This window comes from Xenopus laevis, chromosome 2L (assembly GCF_017654675.1).
Source record: "Xenopus laevis strain J_2021 chromosome 2L, Xenopus_laevis_v10.1, whole genome shotgun sequence".
NCBI classification, from domain to species: domain Eukaryota; kingdom Metazoa; phylum Chordata; class Amphibia; order Anura; family Pipidae; genus Xenopus; species Xenopus laevis.
Window position 1 is genome coordinate 107,722,440 of NC_054373.1, and position 18,730 is coordinate 107,741,169.

Genomic DNA, 18,730 nt, shown 5'->3' on the forward strand with positions numbered 1-18,730 from the left:
CAAAAAAAAGCCAATGCTTCTCCCCAAGGAACCTTACATTGAAGGATTTCTAGCTTCAGAGAATGAGATAAATGCATTTCAAGTGATAAGCCATTTAAATGAAATTGCTAAACATGTCAGGATTTGTCAATGCAATTTCACCCACACATTGAAACATAATATAGCTCTCAGAATGTTTGAATATGTAATTTCGAATTTTTAAAGAGTAAGCTTTCCACAAAAGTCGTAGAGCAGAACCTAAGCAAATTGCTAATTTATTGCCAGGAAACAGAGCCCCTTTCTCTTGTCTTTGTAGTGACAACAATAGAGATGTGAAGCATCTAATTGAAGATTTTTAACAGGCATATGTCACAACATCTGAAACTATGGCATGTATTATTTTAAACGCTGCCAGGGCTATATTTTTTAAAGCTGTATAAAGATCCACTTATTACATAGCACATCGCTGTGCAACATACTGTACTGCATATTTAATGTGCTAAGATTAGAAGCACCTGTGAAGCTGTGATTGAAAATTGCATAGATGCCCACATGACATGTCAAATTGTGTAAATGCATTATGTCTTAGGGTAGGACTAAACGGACGATTTTGGATCGATCCGACGCGCTGAGCAAAAACGCAGGCGTCAAATCGGATGTGACAGAAATTAGATAAGTAATGGCATTGTCGGATGGTGTCGCTGCTCTGATCCAGACGCCGCGTGCTGCATCTGCATCAGATCGTCGCGTTGGATCAACGCTCCGACACCATCCGACAACGCATTTACTTACCTTATTCCAGTCGCATCCGATTTGACGCCTGTGTTTTTGTGCAGCGTGTCAGATCGCTCCAAAATCGTCCGCGTAGTCCTGCCCGAACACAAATTTTCCAAACTGATTCTGCAGTTTTACTAGCTCACTTTCCATAAAATCAATATGGACTTCGGCAAATCATAAATTGCCATCTATTACATTGTAATTCTGGCAAACTTTCATAAATAGCAAACACTGGGTCTTTGCATATAGAGTTTACATTTGGTGATTCATTTTGACACCAACTTTTATACTTTTTTGACATAATACTAAATAAACCGCTTTATAAATATATTTAGTTAGCCTAAGAATAAGTGCTAGGTGGGTCCAGATTGGGATTAAATAACAGCCCTGGCATTTCAAGTACCCAGAAGACCACAAAGCCCCCTCTTCTGCCAAATAATAATGCTTATGGGCATCTTACAGCAGCCCCTACTGCATTAGCCAGAATCCATTCCAGGCCTGTTGCAATATACAGAGCAACTATGTAAGACCAAACTGATGCTGTATAAATATCAATAAACTACTTTTGCTTTTATAACACCAACTTGTGATGATCTCAGGAGTGCCTGCGATGTCTTAAAATATAGAGTATGATCATCCGCCTAATTTATAGGCTCAGTGCAGCACATCTGGCCCCCACTAAACTGGTGCGTTTATGTTTACTACAACGGTTTATTCCATGGAATTTAGAAGGATAATTTGTTTTGTTCAGTCATACTGCCACTTACAGACAGCACTTTCTTCAACATCCTGTCACTATGGACTAGTTCCACTTTCCACACAGGAAGAAGTATCCATGAACAAATGAATGCTTGCTGTAACAAGGAACTAAAAAGGGAAGTCAAAGCAGAAATAAAGCGGAATTCTATACAGGATTTCCAATATACGTTAATTTGCAATATTTATAAATGTAACTGTAATTTAAAGCAGTCTGACCCTTCCCTACACTGTTGGCATTGACTTTTGAAACAATGTAGCAAAAGCAAGTTGATTAAAGGATTAAAGGAATAGTTCAGTGTGAAAATAAAAACTGTGTAAATAGATAGGCTGTGCAAAATAAAAAATGTTTCTAATATAGTTAGTTAGCCAAAAATGTAATATATAAAGGCTGGAGTGACTGGATGTCTAATAAAACAGCCAGAATCCAACTTCCTGCTTTTCAGCTCTATAACGGAGTTATTCAGTGACTTGAAGGGGGGCCACATGGTCCATTTCTGTTCAGTGAGTTTGTAATTGATCCTCAGCATTCAGCTCAGATTCAACAGCAACAGGTATGACCCATGTGCCCCCCCTCCCCTCAAGTCTCTGATTGGTTAATGCCTGGTAACCAGGGTAACCAGTCAGTGTAAACCTAGAGAGCTGAAAAGCAGGAAGTAGTGTTCTGACTGATATGTTTTACATCAAATCACTCCAGCCTTTATACATTACATTTTTGGCTAACTAACTATATTAGAAACATTTTTCATTTTGCACAGCCTATCTAATTACCCAGTTTTTATTTTTACACTGAACAATTCCTTTAAAGTCTAGTTCAGGAAACTTTTTGCAACAAGGGCCAGATTTGGTGAGGTGAAAATGTGTGAGGGCCGACCATTCAGCCTGACATCCATTCCGATGTAGCTAGCTTGTGATCAGGATCATTCACTCCTGGAGATGGACATGTACACAGCGTTTAGGAAGTGGAAAAGCGGAGTCTGTTTGGACTTATTGGATCTCAGTTAAACAAGGAATTGCGTAGCCGTAATACTTGGGCACATTAGTGAAATGATCTGCCGCTTGGTATACTGCTGCCTGTGTTCTGAAGGTGTTAGCAATAGACACATACTGGCACATAGTGATGCACTGCTCTCACATACTTCTTTAGTTCACTGTACTGGCAAGTCAGTATGTCTATTGCACCTTCAGCCCTAAAAAAGTATGCAAGTGCGGCGCATCACTACATGCCAGTATGTGTCTACTGCTAGCATACTTGGTCTATACTTCAGCACACCGGCAGCAGTATAGACCAAGTATATTAGTTAATCCATTCTCAGCTGCATCACAGGAGTGTCAGCAACTAATATATAAATTGTAACAGCCTTATCATGAAAAAAAAACCTATGGTTTTTATTACTTCTTGAGCTAAACAGGAAAACTGAAACTCCTCCATATTTGGTCCTTGCGAGGCAGATGCACAGATAATAATAATGGCTTCTGCCATTAAAAAGTCACAACAAAGGGGCAAGGTTGGGGTTTTATACTGGCAATCTAATCATCTACCTCGCTAAAGAGCAGCTTTAAAATCCCGGTTTACCACAAAAACCCATAGATTTTTTCTTGATTAAAACAGGCAGAAAGAATGTTAAGAATGTTAAGCACAAGCCCTAGTCATTGAACAAAATGTTTAAATATATTCTATTTAAAAAATTCTTAAAACTGAACAGTTAACATAGCAAAACAGGATATTTAATGGCAGTTCACCTTTAACAGAGGTATGCGATCAAGTTGCTAGCTGAGACAGCTCCTTATTGAACAGCTGCTGCTACGGCAGAATGAGTTTGACTAACAAAACATACACAGAAGCTATTCAAGAGGTACCATCAAATTCAGGTCAAAAGTAACACATTAATGACCCAGGTCATTATTGCTTCACACGATGCTTAAATATAACCATGTTGCTAAGAGACCAACACAGTGAAATTCAAACGCCAGATATGGATCATTAGCAAACTCACAACAATTTGGTTGCCAGAAGTGTATATCTGATTCAAAGTCTGACCTTCTTCAAATGCAGACAGTACAAAGTCACATCTCATATCATAACCAGAAACTGCTCCCTTCTGTGAGATAATCGTGTCACAGTGCTAGAACGGCTGATATGCTATTAAAGGAACAGTAGCACAAAAATGAAAAGTATTTCTTTGCTTTGACTATTTATTTCTAATCTGTACAGGTCAAAGTCTTTTTAAGGCAGAGTTCCTTGTTATGAGTGCTGTAAACAAAGACTCGCTTAGTCCATCTTGTTTAATGGAGGCTTCCATAATACAAAGTAGAAAATAAGAGACCAAATGCTCTTTATTACAGTTCCTTATTGCAGGGACTTTCCTACAAGTTTTCCAGGAATAATCACAGCAGTGTGCTAAAGGCATGGCTGATAACAACAGACAGACTAGATCAGACTGAAGCGGCAACAACAGGTTCAATCAGACTTTTTAGTTAATGTCTTTTTAACTACCGGTATACAGCGAAATTACATTAAAAAAAAAAACAACAACAACAGACACGTCTAGTTTAGGTAGTTACCAGAAAAGTTTAGATGAAAAAAGTGTCATTTTAACATTTAAGGAGACACTGTATATGTATGTATGTATGTATGTATGTATGTATATATGTATATATGTATATATGTATATATGTATATATGTATATATATATATATATATATATATATATATATATATATATATATATATATATATATATATATATATATATATATATATATATATATATATCTCATGTATTCTGACCAAAGACATACCCTCTCTGTGTAGATAAAAAATAGTGTTCTAAGGAATGGATGCCACGACACAAGAACCCATAGACAGCACACTTGTTACATTATGCCCTTATTAATGGCATTTCTATGATTAGTTGAAATTAATTTATAGCCAAACAACCAATTTTTAGGCTAATGGCCACACGTTTGTGGAGAACAGAGGCAGTGAAATAGCTCATGGTCATCTGTCACTGCTGCTAATGTTACTGGATGAGAAACAGTGTATATGTAGCACACAGAGTGGTGACAGGTGAACCTTTGCTCAAATACTATTACACACGTGCTTGCTGACAGTTTCATTCCCATAAGAATCTTATCGCACATAAGTCATTAAAGGGGAACTATCATGAAAAAACACAATTCATAATTGTTCTGTGCTCCCTTTGTTGATGCAGAGCTGTCTTGAAGGGGCCTATAATTATGTGTAAAAATGCTGACTAAATACACCACACATCGCTGTGTAAAAAAAAACAGTGTATTTATGAAGCTGTGTATACATATTGGCGATCACATATCTCTGCATAAAAATCTGTCTTAAAAGTAAATCGATGCTTGAAAATGCTATGGGAAAATACAGCATTTATTCATCTCACATCGCTGGAACTCACTTGCAATTTTCCCATTGACTTTAATGAATCACACAGTCTGAAGTGGTATAAAATAACAGTGTCAAATCTGGCATTCAGGCAAGGTAAAATATAACACACACCTTGATAAATTCACTATTTTTACACAGCTTTTTACACAGTTTTCTGGCCTTAAAGGGGACCCGTCACCCAAAGAAATTATTCAAAATCCTATTTTACCACTTTAGTCAAGCAAAATGAACTTTAATTACACTATATAAATTATTTGAATCTTGTTTCCTTCAGTCTGGGATTTCAAAATTATAGCAAGCAGGCAGCAGCCATTTTGTGCACACTGTTATTAAGGCAAGCCATGTGTCATCTCAGAATCTTGTTTGTGCACCAGAATGGGGGACCCAATGTCCATTTCCATGCCCTGGATACACAATTAAATGGTTAAGAGAATGGGGGAATGTGTGGAGAGCAGTGATTTCTAGGAAGTGCTGAATGGAAAGTGAAAGTAATTGTCTGCCCCGCCTCTATGCCATTGGCATAGAGGAGGGGCAGACAATATTTGATTGACAGCGGAGATTTTTAAATGATCTTACAGCAGCTATGAATGCTTTAATAAAAAATAGAAATTGGATTTCATGTTTAATTTGAAAAGGACTTTTATTATACAGATTTTTGTGTCTGGGTGACAGGTCCACTTTAAATGGATGCAGTCATGGGAAAACATGTTTTTTTCTAAACACATCAGTTAACAGTGCACTAAATAGTAAAGGCCAAGTCCCACTTAGACTGATTCAGTTACATTAAGTAGGAGAAATAACAGCCTGAAAGAAAGTAATTCCATCCTAAAGTGTAGGCACAAGTCACATGACTGGGGCAGCTGGGAAACTGACAAAATATCTAGCCCCATGTCAGAAAATTGAATATAAAAAAAATCTGTTTGCTCTTTTGAGAAATGGATTTCAGTGCTGAATTCTGCTGGAGCAGCACTATTAACTGATGTGTTACGAACAATCACCCAACCTACAACTAAACATTCAGATTTAAAAAAGTAATAAAAAGAACAAATCAGATGATGTTCTGGCCATGAATTGACAGACCGCAATCGACTGAAAGTTATGTCCTGGCAATAGTAGTGACAGTCACCCATGGATATGGTCAGATAGGCAATACATGCAGAGATATTATCGTTAGCCGACAGAAATCCTCTAACCTGTTCGATCGACTAAACGGCGATCGCCATGATACAAAAGAATGTCGGGACAACCCCGACGCGGCTCTAAAATCGTACAAAGCTTTGTTTCGTACAACTTAATCTTTGTGTCAATGGCCAGTTTTAGTTGTTTTACACAGCATTAAATATAGGCTCCTAAATCATTTGACTCTATCTCAACACCAATATTGAACCCCACTCCCATATAAAGATGTCTACAGGCTCTTGTGGCACTGACAAAGGTGAGTGTGTTCATGTACAGAATTAAACCCATACCTGGATACTTATGCTACGTCTTGCCCCTACCAATTTGTTTTGCAGCATTGTAGTTCTACAGGACAGGAATCACAAAAAACACTGACAATCAGTTCTTGTGCAGAGGGCAGCAATAAATGAAGCATAATAAATTACATTTAAACAATGCAAACTAAACCATTTCTCTTAAGAAGAAAATGTGATCAAAGGTTTGAATAGGAAGGTAGATTTGTGATTAAAAAAAAAAACAGTTAAAGGAGAAGGAAAGGTTAAAACTAAGTAAGCCTTATCAGAAAGGTCCATCTAAATATACCAGTAAACCCCCAAAGTAATGTTGCTCTGAGTCCCCTGTCAAAAGAAACACCACATTTCTTTCCTTCTATTGTGTACTCATGGGCTTCTGTATCAGACTTCCTGCCTTCAGCTTAAACCTCATTGCCCTGGGCGTGAGCATGCTCAGTTTGCTCCTCTTCCCCCCCCCCTCCCTTCTCTACTGTAATCTGAGCCCAGAGCAGGGAGAGACTCAGGCAGGAAGTGATGTCACACCATGTTAATACTGCAGCTCCTACCCTAAACAAACAGAGAGTTTCTAGAGCTTTTTACTCAGGTATGGTAAAACATTCTACAGAATAAATATAGCATTCTAGCTTGCACTATTGTGGCTAATCGATTGGCAATAAAATGCATCCGTAGCTTTCCTTCTCCTTTAACCACAGTAATTCTCAATACATTTTATTCTGTGTAGCATTGTCTCTGCTCCACCCACTCAAGCTCATATTCCAAACATTTTTAGCAACAGCACGAATTCTCCATGGTATCAACAACCCACTCAACAAAAAAATTTGCCTCATTTATCGCACAGAACTGCAGTCTGCCAGGAGCTCTGTACATGCAGAAAGTGGGAAACCTAGAGCCATTTGTACCAGTTGTTTGCTGAACTGAGTGATACTTTGTTGCTGCCTTGTGAAACAAATCAGAGAAACACCAAAAACTCTACTTTCACTTTCCGTTTATTCTAATACACAATAGCTTTAAAAGTGAATGGAATACCACAAAATATAATTTAGCCTGGTTGTAATTTTAAACCACCTCATGGGAACACATAAAGAAGTGCAAGCTTGTGAAAAAGCATGCAAGGTTTACCTCTCTTACATTGTTTCAAAAGACAGAACCAGCAGTGCAGAGAGGGTCAGACAGACACTGCTTTCAGTTGTTACATTTACAAATAACCACTGAAACTTTTTATGATTGTATTGTATACTGGAAAGTTGCATAATGCTTTTCTTTCTTACATGCAATTTCAAAACTTTTCATAGCTCCCAAATTATTTCACAGCTCTGCAGGCCAAAAACATTGGAGAGGACAACTGTTTATGATGAAGAATTGAGGCATCATGCACATCTTTGGTTTAGTTGTGATTGGAAACAACTCACATTTTTTGCAGATTCCAAGGAGAATTGATTCTAATGCTTTCACACATGCACACTTAAAGGGATGGTTCACCTTTATTTAACGTTTTGTACGGTTCATTCTAAGCAACTTTTCAAATGGTCTTCATTATTTATTTATCGGTTTTTAATGATTTGCCTTCTTCTTCTGACTTTTTCCAACTTTGAAATGGGGGTCCCATCTAAAAACAAATGCTCTAAGGCTATAAAATAATTTTTATTGCTACTTTGTATTACTTATTTTCTATTCAGATCCTCTCCTATTCATGGTCCAGTATCTTATTCAAATCAACGCATGATTGCTAGGAAAATTTTGACCTTAGCAACCAGATTGCTGAAATTTTAAACTGAGGAGCTGCTGAGTAAAACGCTAAATAACTGAGCACCTTGCCTCAGACGGCAGCTCCGCAGACGTTACCAGGGGCGGCAAAAAGCCGCTCCCGGTAACTTAAAGAGCTGAATTTCCGTTTTTTGGAAAATTCGGCTTTTCTTGTGCAGAGAGCGCAATTTCGCTCTCTGCGCTATCAATGCGGCCTGTACTGGACCCCTCCGTCGGCTATTAAGGTAAGCGTGACGGGCGACAGGTGGCCGGCATTGCAAACATCGTCGTTACTTACCAAAACGCCCCTGGCTCTACATCATACTAAAAGTTAACTCAAAGGTGAACAACCCTCAGTCAATCAACATGTATTATCAATTTATTCACATAAATAACTGGAAACAAAATCCAGTGGAATTTGTATAGTAAAGCAGCGACATTGGAAGCACCTGCAGTGCCTTTTACAAAGTTATGCACTGGGCAACTGAACTTTGGATCTTTATATATGTGCTCCCGTGCGTATAGCACTTACAGAACCTTGCATCAAACATCTAACCGCAGAAAACAATTCATTTTGCATATTACACACATAAGAACAATTTCTAGTGAAAAGCACAAGCAGTATTACAACACTCAAGTCATAATACACGTGAAAAATTTAATAAAAAACAAGCAAGACCTGGCATATAACTTCTTCATAGTGTATGCTTTAAACAATTACTCCATTAACCATCAATTTTAATAGGTTAGTGTTGAAGTTGCCAAAATTATGAGGAAAAAAAAACTTGTTAACAGGCCAAAGCACTGAGATTTTTGAAGCGTTTACAATGTACATGGCCTCCAGACTCATGACGCACAGGTTCTGAATGAAGACACATTAAAACATCTTTTAAGGTTAGATGTGTGGCTTGGCTGGTTTAGCCTTAAATTCCACCCTAACCACAAACTAAACGGCCCTTTAATTATCCGTTTCCTTTTCTTAACTGCAACCATTGCAGGATTACTAAGCATAACATAAAAACATGGGAAACCTGTCCAACTACCCTGCACCCAGCTTAATAAAAGGACTCACCAGACCCCAGCTAATTTCATTGTCCAACCTGCCTAGTTAAATTGAAAGAAAGTTCATTTTCTTTGAATCACAAAATGACTTATACTAGTCTTTATCCAATTTATTTCAGCATGCAGGCAGTCTATATTTTTAAGTTTTTTAAATATTAAACACTTTCAAGTTATTTCTAAAAAAAATAATAATAATAATTGCAAATAATAGCAGGGTCTGTTTATTCCTTTCTGTTCTCTGGGTATGATTTAAAACAATGTAGACGAAGACAGTTCTCCAGGTCTGTTAATAAGACAGTTCCAAACATTGTTTCAGGACTCAGAGCCATTAGTACAGAGACTTTAAATAGCCATACAGACACTGCTTTTAACAGTAACATTTACAAATAAATTTAAAAACTGAAAAAATTTCATTAATTAATACTGAAATATTGTTTAGATAGGGAGACCCTTTAAACAAAGCATTACATTTTAACCAGTGTTTGTAAAAAAAATATCTTGGCTATTTGCGGCGGTTGCAGTTAGTGGAGATGAGCTGGTGGCAAAAATTAAGTAATTGTACATTTATTATATAATTGTAAAGCACAAAATTATCCAAACTGCATTTGAAGTACATCTTATTATCGACAATTTATTTACAGAAAAAAAAACAAGGAACTATTATAATTTGGAAACAGGGACTGCCAACAAATATCCCTGTGTGATTTTTCTGATGTAAAAATGTGCATATTGCTTTTAGGGTGCTGCTACTGTTACTTGGACACAGGGATTGTCCACATATGTGCATGTGTGTACAGAGTTAAACTGGGCATAGACATGCAGATATATCCTTATGTCAGGCGAACGATTGTGCTTTGCAATCTCCCAATTTACCACTAACCATTCCGATTAAATAAAGCAGTAGAGTAGTAAAATAACAAATCATATGACGGTCTGGCCATGAATTGACAAGACAGAAATCGTACAAAAGTTATATCCGACAAATAGTAGTGACAGTCACCCATGGATATTGTTAGGTAGGCAATACATGCAAAGAAATTATCATTGGCCGACAGGAATCTTCTAAGCTGTCCGGTCGACTGATCACCATGGTACAAAAATGTTGGAAAATCATACGAAACAAAAGATTTGTATGACTTTATTTTTGCATCTATGGCCAGCTTTAAATGTATCAACTGAGCAGGAACAATTATTTTTTTCTGTCATGTGTACACTGTTTTGAGAAGTGAAAATCATTAAAAAGGAATATTCCCTAAACTGTAGTGCACTTTTCTCCTGTTTCACAATTTTTTTTTTATAGTTTATGTATCTAATGATTTTAGTTTTGGGTTTCTAAACCCAATATCCTTTTTCTGACAGCAAGCAATACACTCACATTGTGAGTCTGACAGATTCTATCATGAGCCAGCAATATGCAGGAAATTTCTGACAAACAGCAAGGCTGAGTCATTGGCAGCAGTGAGCATTTCCAAGTGATGATCTGCTGACCTACAAATGCACCGGCATGGTCCAGGAGGATACAATTTAAGTCAATCGTGGGAACAGACAGACAACCAAGTCAGCCAGCGTGATACGGTTAGCCAAGATTATATTATGTGGTTTTCTATTTAATGTCATGAAAATGTTCCCAAAGATGTATATTACAAAGGGAGATTAGTAGCTGCTACCTGTAATAGGCTACAATACAGTATATGTTTCATGGTTTCCTCTGGGTGCATAACCAGCTACTTTCCTTATATATAATTAACCCTATTAATAGCTACTAATCCTCCTGTATGACATAAGGCAAAGGACAGACAGGATATTTAAGCACTGTGTAAATGTCTGAAGATATGCTCTGTAGTGTGCACAGCATAAATGCAGCCTTCTGGTTGAGTAGCATTTGAAACACTTGCTATGATATTTGGGGGTGTAGACATTTGTAAACTTAAAATCAGCACTAAGGCCCTGGTCCTCACCTCTCCTGCCTGTGGGGCCCAGTTATATCTAGTTACGCTACTGAATGGTGCAGTAAAATGATAGCAGGCATCTGAAGTGACTCGTATTGTAATGCATCATCTAAAGAAGCAGTATGAAAGGCAGAGTGTACATTTCTCTCTTGTAACCACCTGTAACATGTAATAATTGTAATGCTGCTGCTACTACATAATGGTTTCTTAAATTCTGAGTTTAAATATGCAGAGTACCGCTTAAGCACAAGAGTAATACAACAATTGCCTCTAAACCGTTTCTTTCATATTGTTCCTATATATAATTCCAATAAATGGTGCAAAAATAATAACCTTTGCTTAAAGCAATAACCCCCCCATGTAATGAAAGGCACACAGTAGTGCCCAGATGCAGTAACCCATAGCAACTGATAAGATGTTTGCTTATAACCAGTTAAATCAAAAATATGCCGACTGACTGCTATAGATGATTGCAACTAATTTCACATTTTATTACATAACCTCCTAAAAATGTTATTCAAAGACATTATGCAAATTAGGTAAATTATACATGGGACGTCTGATTTATAGTTTTCTATAGTTCATATAAAAAAACATCCTTAACAAGTTATATATGCGAACAATCAGTATACAGAAGTCCTTGGTATCTTCTATCTTTTTTGCTTAATTCAGCAAAAATCTTTCCTAAGTGTGCATGAGAAATGACAGTCTCCAAACAAGAAGCAACAAAAGCTGATCATCATCTAGCCAGCCGATTTCAGCTACTCACTGCACCTGAACTTACTCACTTACTCTGAGGTTCTATGCAAGATTCATAGACTTACAAAGCTTTATTGCCATACAATACAATTGAATGGATTGTAAATTAGGTCAATTTCAGCAAAACCTTGCAAATCCTACACCAAAAACAATATTTTGGGCCCTCCTCTTCGGCCCAATCAGGCTTCTTAAAAGCCTTGGTATCAATGTGCTAGCTGCATTGTGTTAGGTGGTATTCCAGATAGACCTTACATGGTGCATGGATGAGGGGTGCAATTTGCTAACTTTAGTATTATTTTTGTTTCCCCATATCAAATCTTTTATCGCTATAAATCATGTATTTAAATAATTACTCTAAATCATAAACAATGTTATGTAAAAAATAAATAAAGTAGACATTCATGCTTTTTTAAAATGTGAGTTTAGTTGTGGTTGACAAAAACCTCTAAAACTACAGATCTGAATTTTGACAAATAGGCTTCTAGAAGTGAATTCTGCGGTCATATTTTAATTTTGTCCTAATTTGGTCTTGATATGAATGGTCGGTTCAGATATCTGCTTTATTTTTTAATAAAACTGGTGTAGTGGGGGGCTCTCCAATAATAAACTCTTTTTTTGGTAAAGAAAGTAGGTTGTGCAAAGGCAAAGAGCTTTAAATTGCCTTGAAGCTCCCCTTGTCAGAATTTGCTCTGCCAAAAATGATGAGTACCACTACCATATGGTGTACTTTATACAGTAGTTTGTAGATAGTATTTACATCAGATGGCCATCCTACAATGATGTTATCACAACTTTTTGCATTCCACTACAGAGAGATACTAAAGAGATCAGATTTTTCTCCTTAAAAATGGGAGCATGTTTCTAAACCTCTTCCAATAGTTAGCTGAACTATTAAGTTGTTTATGTGAACAAATGGAACACTGTGGGAAAGCACTTCCAGAATATTATGCAATACAAAAACTATTTAAAGAAATAAAACATGAACTAAAAAGGGAATCAAATTGATCAACAGAATGGATGGCAACAATGGGGACTTTGCAAAATTGGAAATTTGGCTTCTGTAGAAAATCTCATGATAATTGGTAGGGAAGGGGCAAAGATTAGATTGTAAGCTCTTATGGACAGGGCCCTCTTCACCTTTTGTATTGGTTGCTTGACACTATGTAGTTCTGTGTGTTCCTTGTATAAACCCATTTATTATACAGTGCTGTGGAATATGTTGGAACTCTAAAAGATACATGTTATTAATAATAATAATAATAATAATAATCTCAGATCAGTTTGGGGAGCATTACAATGACAAACAATATTATTGGCATATATAAAACACCTTCCACTAAGGTACAAAGTTCTGTGGGAATGAGTGTAACCGATTCAGTAGACACAGAAATTTCAATATCAACTTCCCCAATCCTAAAAGAGAATGTTGTGGCCATGGTGAAATGTCAGTCTGAAAGCACCAGACAAGCCGAAAGTATATGCTCTGCTCACACGCATATTAAAGCAACAGAATTGTTTGGTACCTGTATCAGTAAGCACAAAGACTGAATGAGTAGTACAACAGAATCAATGATTCCTCCATTCTAGAAACTTATTACGTACTGGCTACAACCCCATTTTTCCTAAATACTGAGGTTACACAATCAATGTCTAACGGTGGCCATACACGGAATATAAACTGCCGACAGAAAAGTCAGCAGTTAGTTGGGCAGTATATGGGCCACTCTGATGGGCTTCCCTACATCAATAATGCACAGCCTATTTACCCAGTTTTTATTTTTATACTGAACAATTCCTTTAAAAAGAGAGCTGTCTGCCAGCTGTCCGTGTTGGGGCTGTTCTTGTGTTGCATTATCCATTGGCGTAATAACACCACTTCGGGCCCCCTGCAAAATACCTTTAGAAGGGTCTGGCATACTGCAGCTCCTACTTGGCCCTCCCTCCACCCATCCGCCTGTTCGATTGCATCCCCTATCCCCCAGCTGCTCGTGTTGGGGTAGGTAAGAGAGCAGGGGGAGGTTGGATTTTCTTGACTATAGAGGAAGCAGACCCTGTGGTCCAGGCCCCCCTGCAACCACAGGGTCTGCTTCCTCTATAGTTATGCCACTGCTATTTGCCTAAAGGCTGCCATTCAAGTTTCAAGAGAGCTGCAGAGTTCATCTTTGTTTAGCAGATAATAGAAATATAGAAAAAATTAGATTGTTACATCAACTGAAAAATCAGGGACACAAATTACTGCACTGATTGCAGACTTCTAGCTTCTAACTGAATGCTTGTGGCCCCAAGTTTTCTCATAATTTTTGACATGGAATACAAATAGCTTTGGTAGCTAGTATTTTTCCTTTCTTGTGTTTTTGTGATTTTTTTCACAACCGAAAGGTTTTATTAGTCTGTAAATAACATCATACTTTGCCTGTTTGCATGTATATGCCTTCAGCTACATATACAGTACTGAGCTGTTATGAGTATAAGCATTTCTAAATACTGTATGTACCGAAAGGCATGGCTGGCATCTGCTTGTCACTGCATACACCAGGCAGATTTGGGTGCAAATACACAGCAGTGAGCAGTTTTTACAACAAAATTAAACCTGTATATACACTGACAGACAGAGCCTGTACTCAAGACTGCGTGCAAGGCGTATTTAAAGTAAAACCTTTTGTTAACTTACAGTACCTAGGGTAGCACCAATATGCACCTGAAATTTAATTGTATGTTGCCTATTAGTTATAGTACATGATCACATTGTGAAAATGAGTCATGTAGTATATATTGCTAATGTATGTTGTTGTATGTCAAAAAGCTTCCTAGATTCAGTAGTTATGCCAAGCATTAGTACAGCCCTTAACAGTACTACATCATCTACTCACAGGACCCACAACATGCATATCACGTGTATCTTGCACTATGAATCCTCATCTTTTCCACAGCATTAATGTTACACCTTTCAGACATTTCCTCCATTTGCCTCAGATTTTGCCCCCAAAGGAGCTTACAATCTAAGGTCCTTATTACATTCACACAATTAGGGTCAATTTCAGAAACAAACTCCTTTGGGAGTGTAGGATGAAACTAGAATAGCCAGAGGAAACCCACACAGACTCAACATACAAACTACAGCAGAGTATTTGGATCAGAATGAAACGCAAAGCCCCAGCTGTGCTAGAAAGCCACAACACTGCTGTATAATTCTAAGGGGGAAAAGTAGTTTGTGTGATTACTAGTTTGGTTTTCTTTTTAAAGGTCATATAGTTCAAAATCGACTCTAGGCTGCAAGCTTCCAGAAACAGGGCCCTATGACCTTCTCTTGATTTGTATCAATGTTAGTCAACCGCCTTTTATCTTTCCCATATTGTACACACTGCAGATATACCTATAAAGATTATGATGAAAAAAGTAACCATAAACAGACACAAAGATACAAATGGTTATATTGTTTAAAAAAACACTGGTTTAGCAAAGTAGATTTTTTTTACAGTGATAAACTACACAATATGATTGCCCTGCAAAGGACGGAGATGGACATAGAGGATTCTAAACTGGTCCCAAACACAATTTTTCCTAGTGAAAACTTGCAATTCTAAGCAAGCTTCTAATATGCATTAATTAAACATTTTAAATGATTTCAAACACCTAAGATAACCGACTCCTGTTGTATTGCTTCTAGAGTCAGACTCCGAGCACAGAAAGGGATAAACAAACATTGCTTTCAACTGCAATTACATTTACAAATATCTTTAAAACCTTTTAATTAATGTTTACTGGAATGTTGCTTAGATTTACATTCGCTTTCATTCTTCAAAAATCAGTTTTTGGGTGGAGGACCCCTTTGGACTGAAAAATGTACTTTTCAGACACTAATTGCCTCTCTAACAATAATAATGATGAGGATAATGACAATAATCAAGGGCTGCTGCCACTTGTCTTAAGTAATCACAGTTATAAATAAAACCATTCAGTACTATGAAAGTAACTAAGCTCAAGGACTACTTTACAGGGATATACAACCTGCACTACCACGGTTATTGAACTGCCATTCCCAGCATCCACCATATATATGCCTGATTAGGAATATAGTCATTTTAGTTTGATTCAGCAGAAATAGTGTCATGTACATTTAAAGGGATCTTTCCATAATGTAAAGAACAACATCATTAAATACCTTTATTGCAAAATGGGAAAAAAAAAAACTTTCAAGGATACATCATTTAAAACAGCTCACTTGCTTATTATCTGAAAATGTAATTGCTATTTTAAAAAAATATTTCTTTCCATCTAAATTCTTTTACCTCCTGGCTCTGACCCTGAAATAATTTATAAGACAGCTGATTAAAAAGAAAATCTAGAATGTACTTGTTACATTGTTTAAAGAACCAGAAGAAGGGAACAGAAGGGACACTACTTTCAATTGCAAATATATTTATAACTTTAAAACCACTACAAATGTGTAATCTGTGTGTGTTGGAAAGTTGATTAGAACTACAGGTATGGGATCCATTATCTGGAAACCCATTATCCAGAAAGCTCTGAATTACGGAAAGGCCGTCTCCCATAGACTCCATTATAATCAAAATTATTATTTTTCTCTGTAATAATAAAACAGTACTGTGTACTTGATCCAATCTAAGATATAATTAATCCTTATTGGAAGCAAAACCAGCCTATTGGGTTTATTTAATGTTTAAATGATTTTCTAGTAGACTTAAGGTATGAAGATCCAAATTATGGAAAGATCCGTTATCCAGAAACCCCAGGTCCTGAGCATTCTGGATAACAGGTCCCATAGCTGTATATCTTCTTTTTTATGGATGAAGCACCCCTTAAGCTACTCCACACATTTAAATACCTAAATAGGATTATTTGGCAATCAATATGGGTATATGCTTAGTTTCCATGGACTTGGTCTTATTAATTCATTTAAAAAAAATGAAGAATTGATTGTTTAAATAGGACACTATGCTTTATTTTTGAGCTTTCTGAATAATGGGATTCTGGATAATAGATCAACTTGGAATGTTAAATAAAACAGTGAAATATAGTATTGTGACTGCAGTGTGGGAAGGGGAGCAAAGGCAAGACAGGGATACAGAGCATACACCTGTGCTGGCCCATAGAGGCCCATAAAGTAATGTATAATAACATTCTGTCAGTCACAAGCAGAAGAAACCTCCGTTCAAGCTAGATAATGTGTGACTATGCAAACAAATAATTAGCAAATATTCTGCATCATGCCCAACATACCAAGTGTGTGTGTGCCTGAGAGTCATCCCTTCCCTCCCCAGCCCTTGGCGTCACCCACCTCCAGGGTCCGGATCTCCTGCTGTGTCAGGTCGTTGGAGGCGGCGCACTGTGTGCGGAGCCCCCGCAGGTTGGACAGGGAGATGTCGATCATGTTCTGGATGAGCTCGCACTGCTGTTGGGCCGACAGGCTGCTCTTCCCCCCTGCACCATCCTCACCCCCCTGCTGCTGCTTCCTCTCTACCATCTTCCCATCTCTATCCATCTCCTCGGCATCGGGAACCGTGCAAATGGGGGGGAAATGTCTTCGTAAAAATACAAAAGAAATCTCAATTTTATGAAGACTGCTTTGCGACAAATACTAATTTTTAAAAAAAATAAAAAAAAGAGTGCAGTTTTTAAATAGCAAAAGTGACGACGTGCGTGAAAATATAGGGTGGAGGTTTAAACATTGAAGAAGAAAAAAGTCTTCCAGTGCTCTCTCTTCACTCTCCCCAGATTATAAATAGGCACAAATGAAGCAGTGAGATTAGAAATGCAAGGAGGGCGGTGCAGTCAGCAAGTTGATGAGAATAAAGAGACCCAGCCAAAGTATAAGTCTGACAGCCACTGAGTACTCACTGCTGCCTTCTCCCTCCCTGGGCTTCTTAATATCAGCCAGTGCTCAGGTCACATGCAGGGGATTGTGGGGCTTGTAGTCTTGTCTGTGAATGCTGCTGGCTGATACTGCAGAGGATGCTGCATTCTCACCAGTGTTCCTGTAAGGGGGGGGGGGATATGAGGCACAGGCAAATAGCAATGAGCTGCTGTGGGAAAGGGGCAGGGAGTCAGGCGTGCTGAAGGAGGGGAGGGAGGGCATGACTGCTGGGGGAGGGGGGTTAGGCAGCAGTCTACCCACCCCCGGCCACAAGCCATGAACAAAGGAAGGCAGGGTTTGTGTTAGCTAGGGAAGTGACAAATATAGGAGTGGGTTATAAACTGCTGTGTTGCCTGCTTGAATCACATCTAACCTTTTGTTTTGTTGTTACTACAGGCTCTGCAAATCAATGGAGACTGAACACGGACAGGCCCTAACTGCAGCAGCCTGCATCAGAGACACAAAGGAAGTCCTCAGCTAAAGCAGGAAAGCAGCCACCCGCCAACAGTCACAATCCATCCAACAGATACAGCGTGAAAATAGTTCCCCTTTAAAAGGATACTGTCATAGGGGGAAAAAATCAAAATGCACAGTTATTAGTGATGATCTAGCAGAAATTGGTTTCTCAAGACGGGGCTAGACATATTGTCAGTTTCCCAGCTGCCCCCAGTCATGTGACTTGTGCTCTGATAAACTTCAGTCACTCTTAGGGTTGCCACCCGGCCGGTGTTTTACCGGCCTAGCCGGTAAAACACCTACCAAGGCCGGGGTTGGTATTACAAATTTACCGGCAATGTAGCTGCCGGTAAGTTTGTAATACACCTAACAAAAGCCCATGGCCTGCCCCCAGTCTGGTAAACTTGCCTTTTCGCCAGGTTCACACGCTGTGGCTCCGCCCCATCCAATCGTGTACCGTGGCTCCACCCAGTTTGTCATCAC

At 38.1% G+C, this 18,730-nt stretch overlaps 1 protein-coding gene across 5 annotated transcripts in view; it reads right to left on the bottom strand.

Annotated features, from left to right (window-relative positions):
- ksr1.L (kinase suppressor of ras 1 L homeolog) overlaps window positions 1–17,959 on the bottom strand; it is a 94,002-nt gene extending 76,043 nt beyond the window's left edge. Inside the window, exon 1 of one of the 5 annotated variants that reach the window (XR_001934458.2) lies at window positions 17,216–17,959. Coding sequence is in view for 4 of the 5 variants with exons in the window: in XM_018247005.2 (XP_018102494.1) it covers window positions 17,216–17,419 (204 nt within the window). In the remaining variant the exon portion in view is untranslated. The remainder of the gene's footprint in view (window positions 1–17,215) is intronic. The other 4 variants (XM_018247005.2, XM_018247006.2, XM_018247007.2 and 1 more) reach the window with 4 other exon arrangements.
- Window positions 17,960–18,730: the final 771 nt, after the last annotated feature.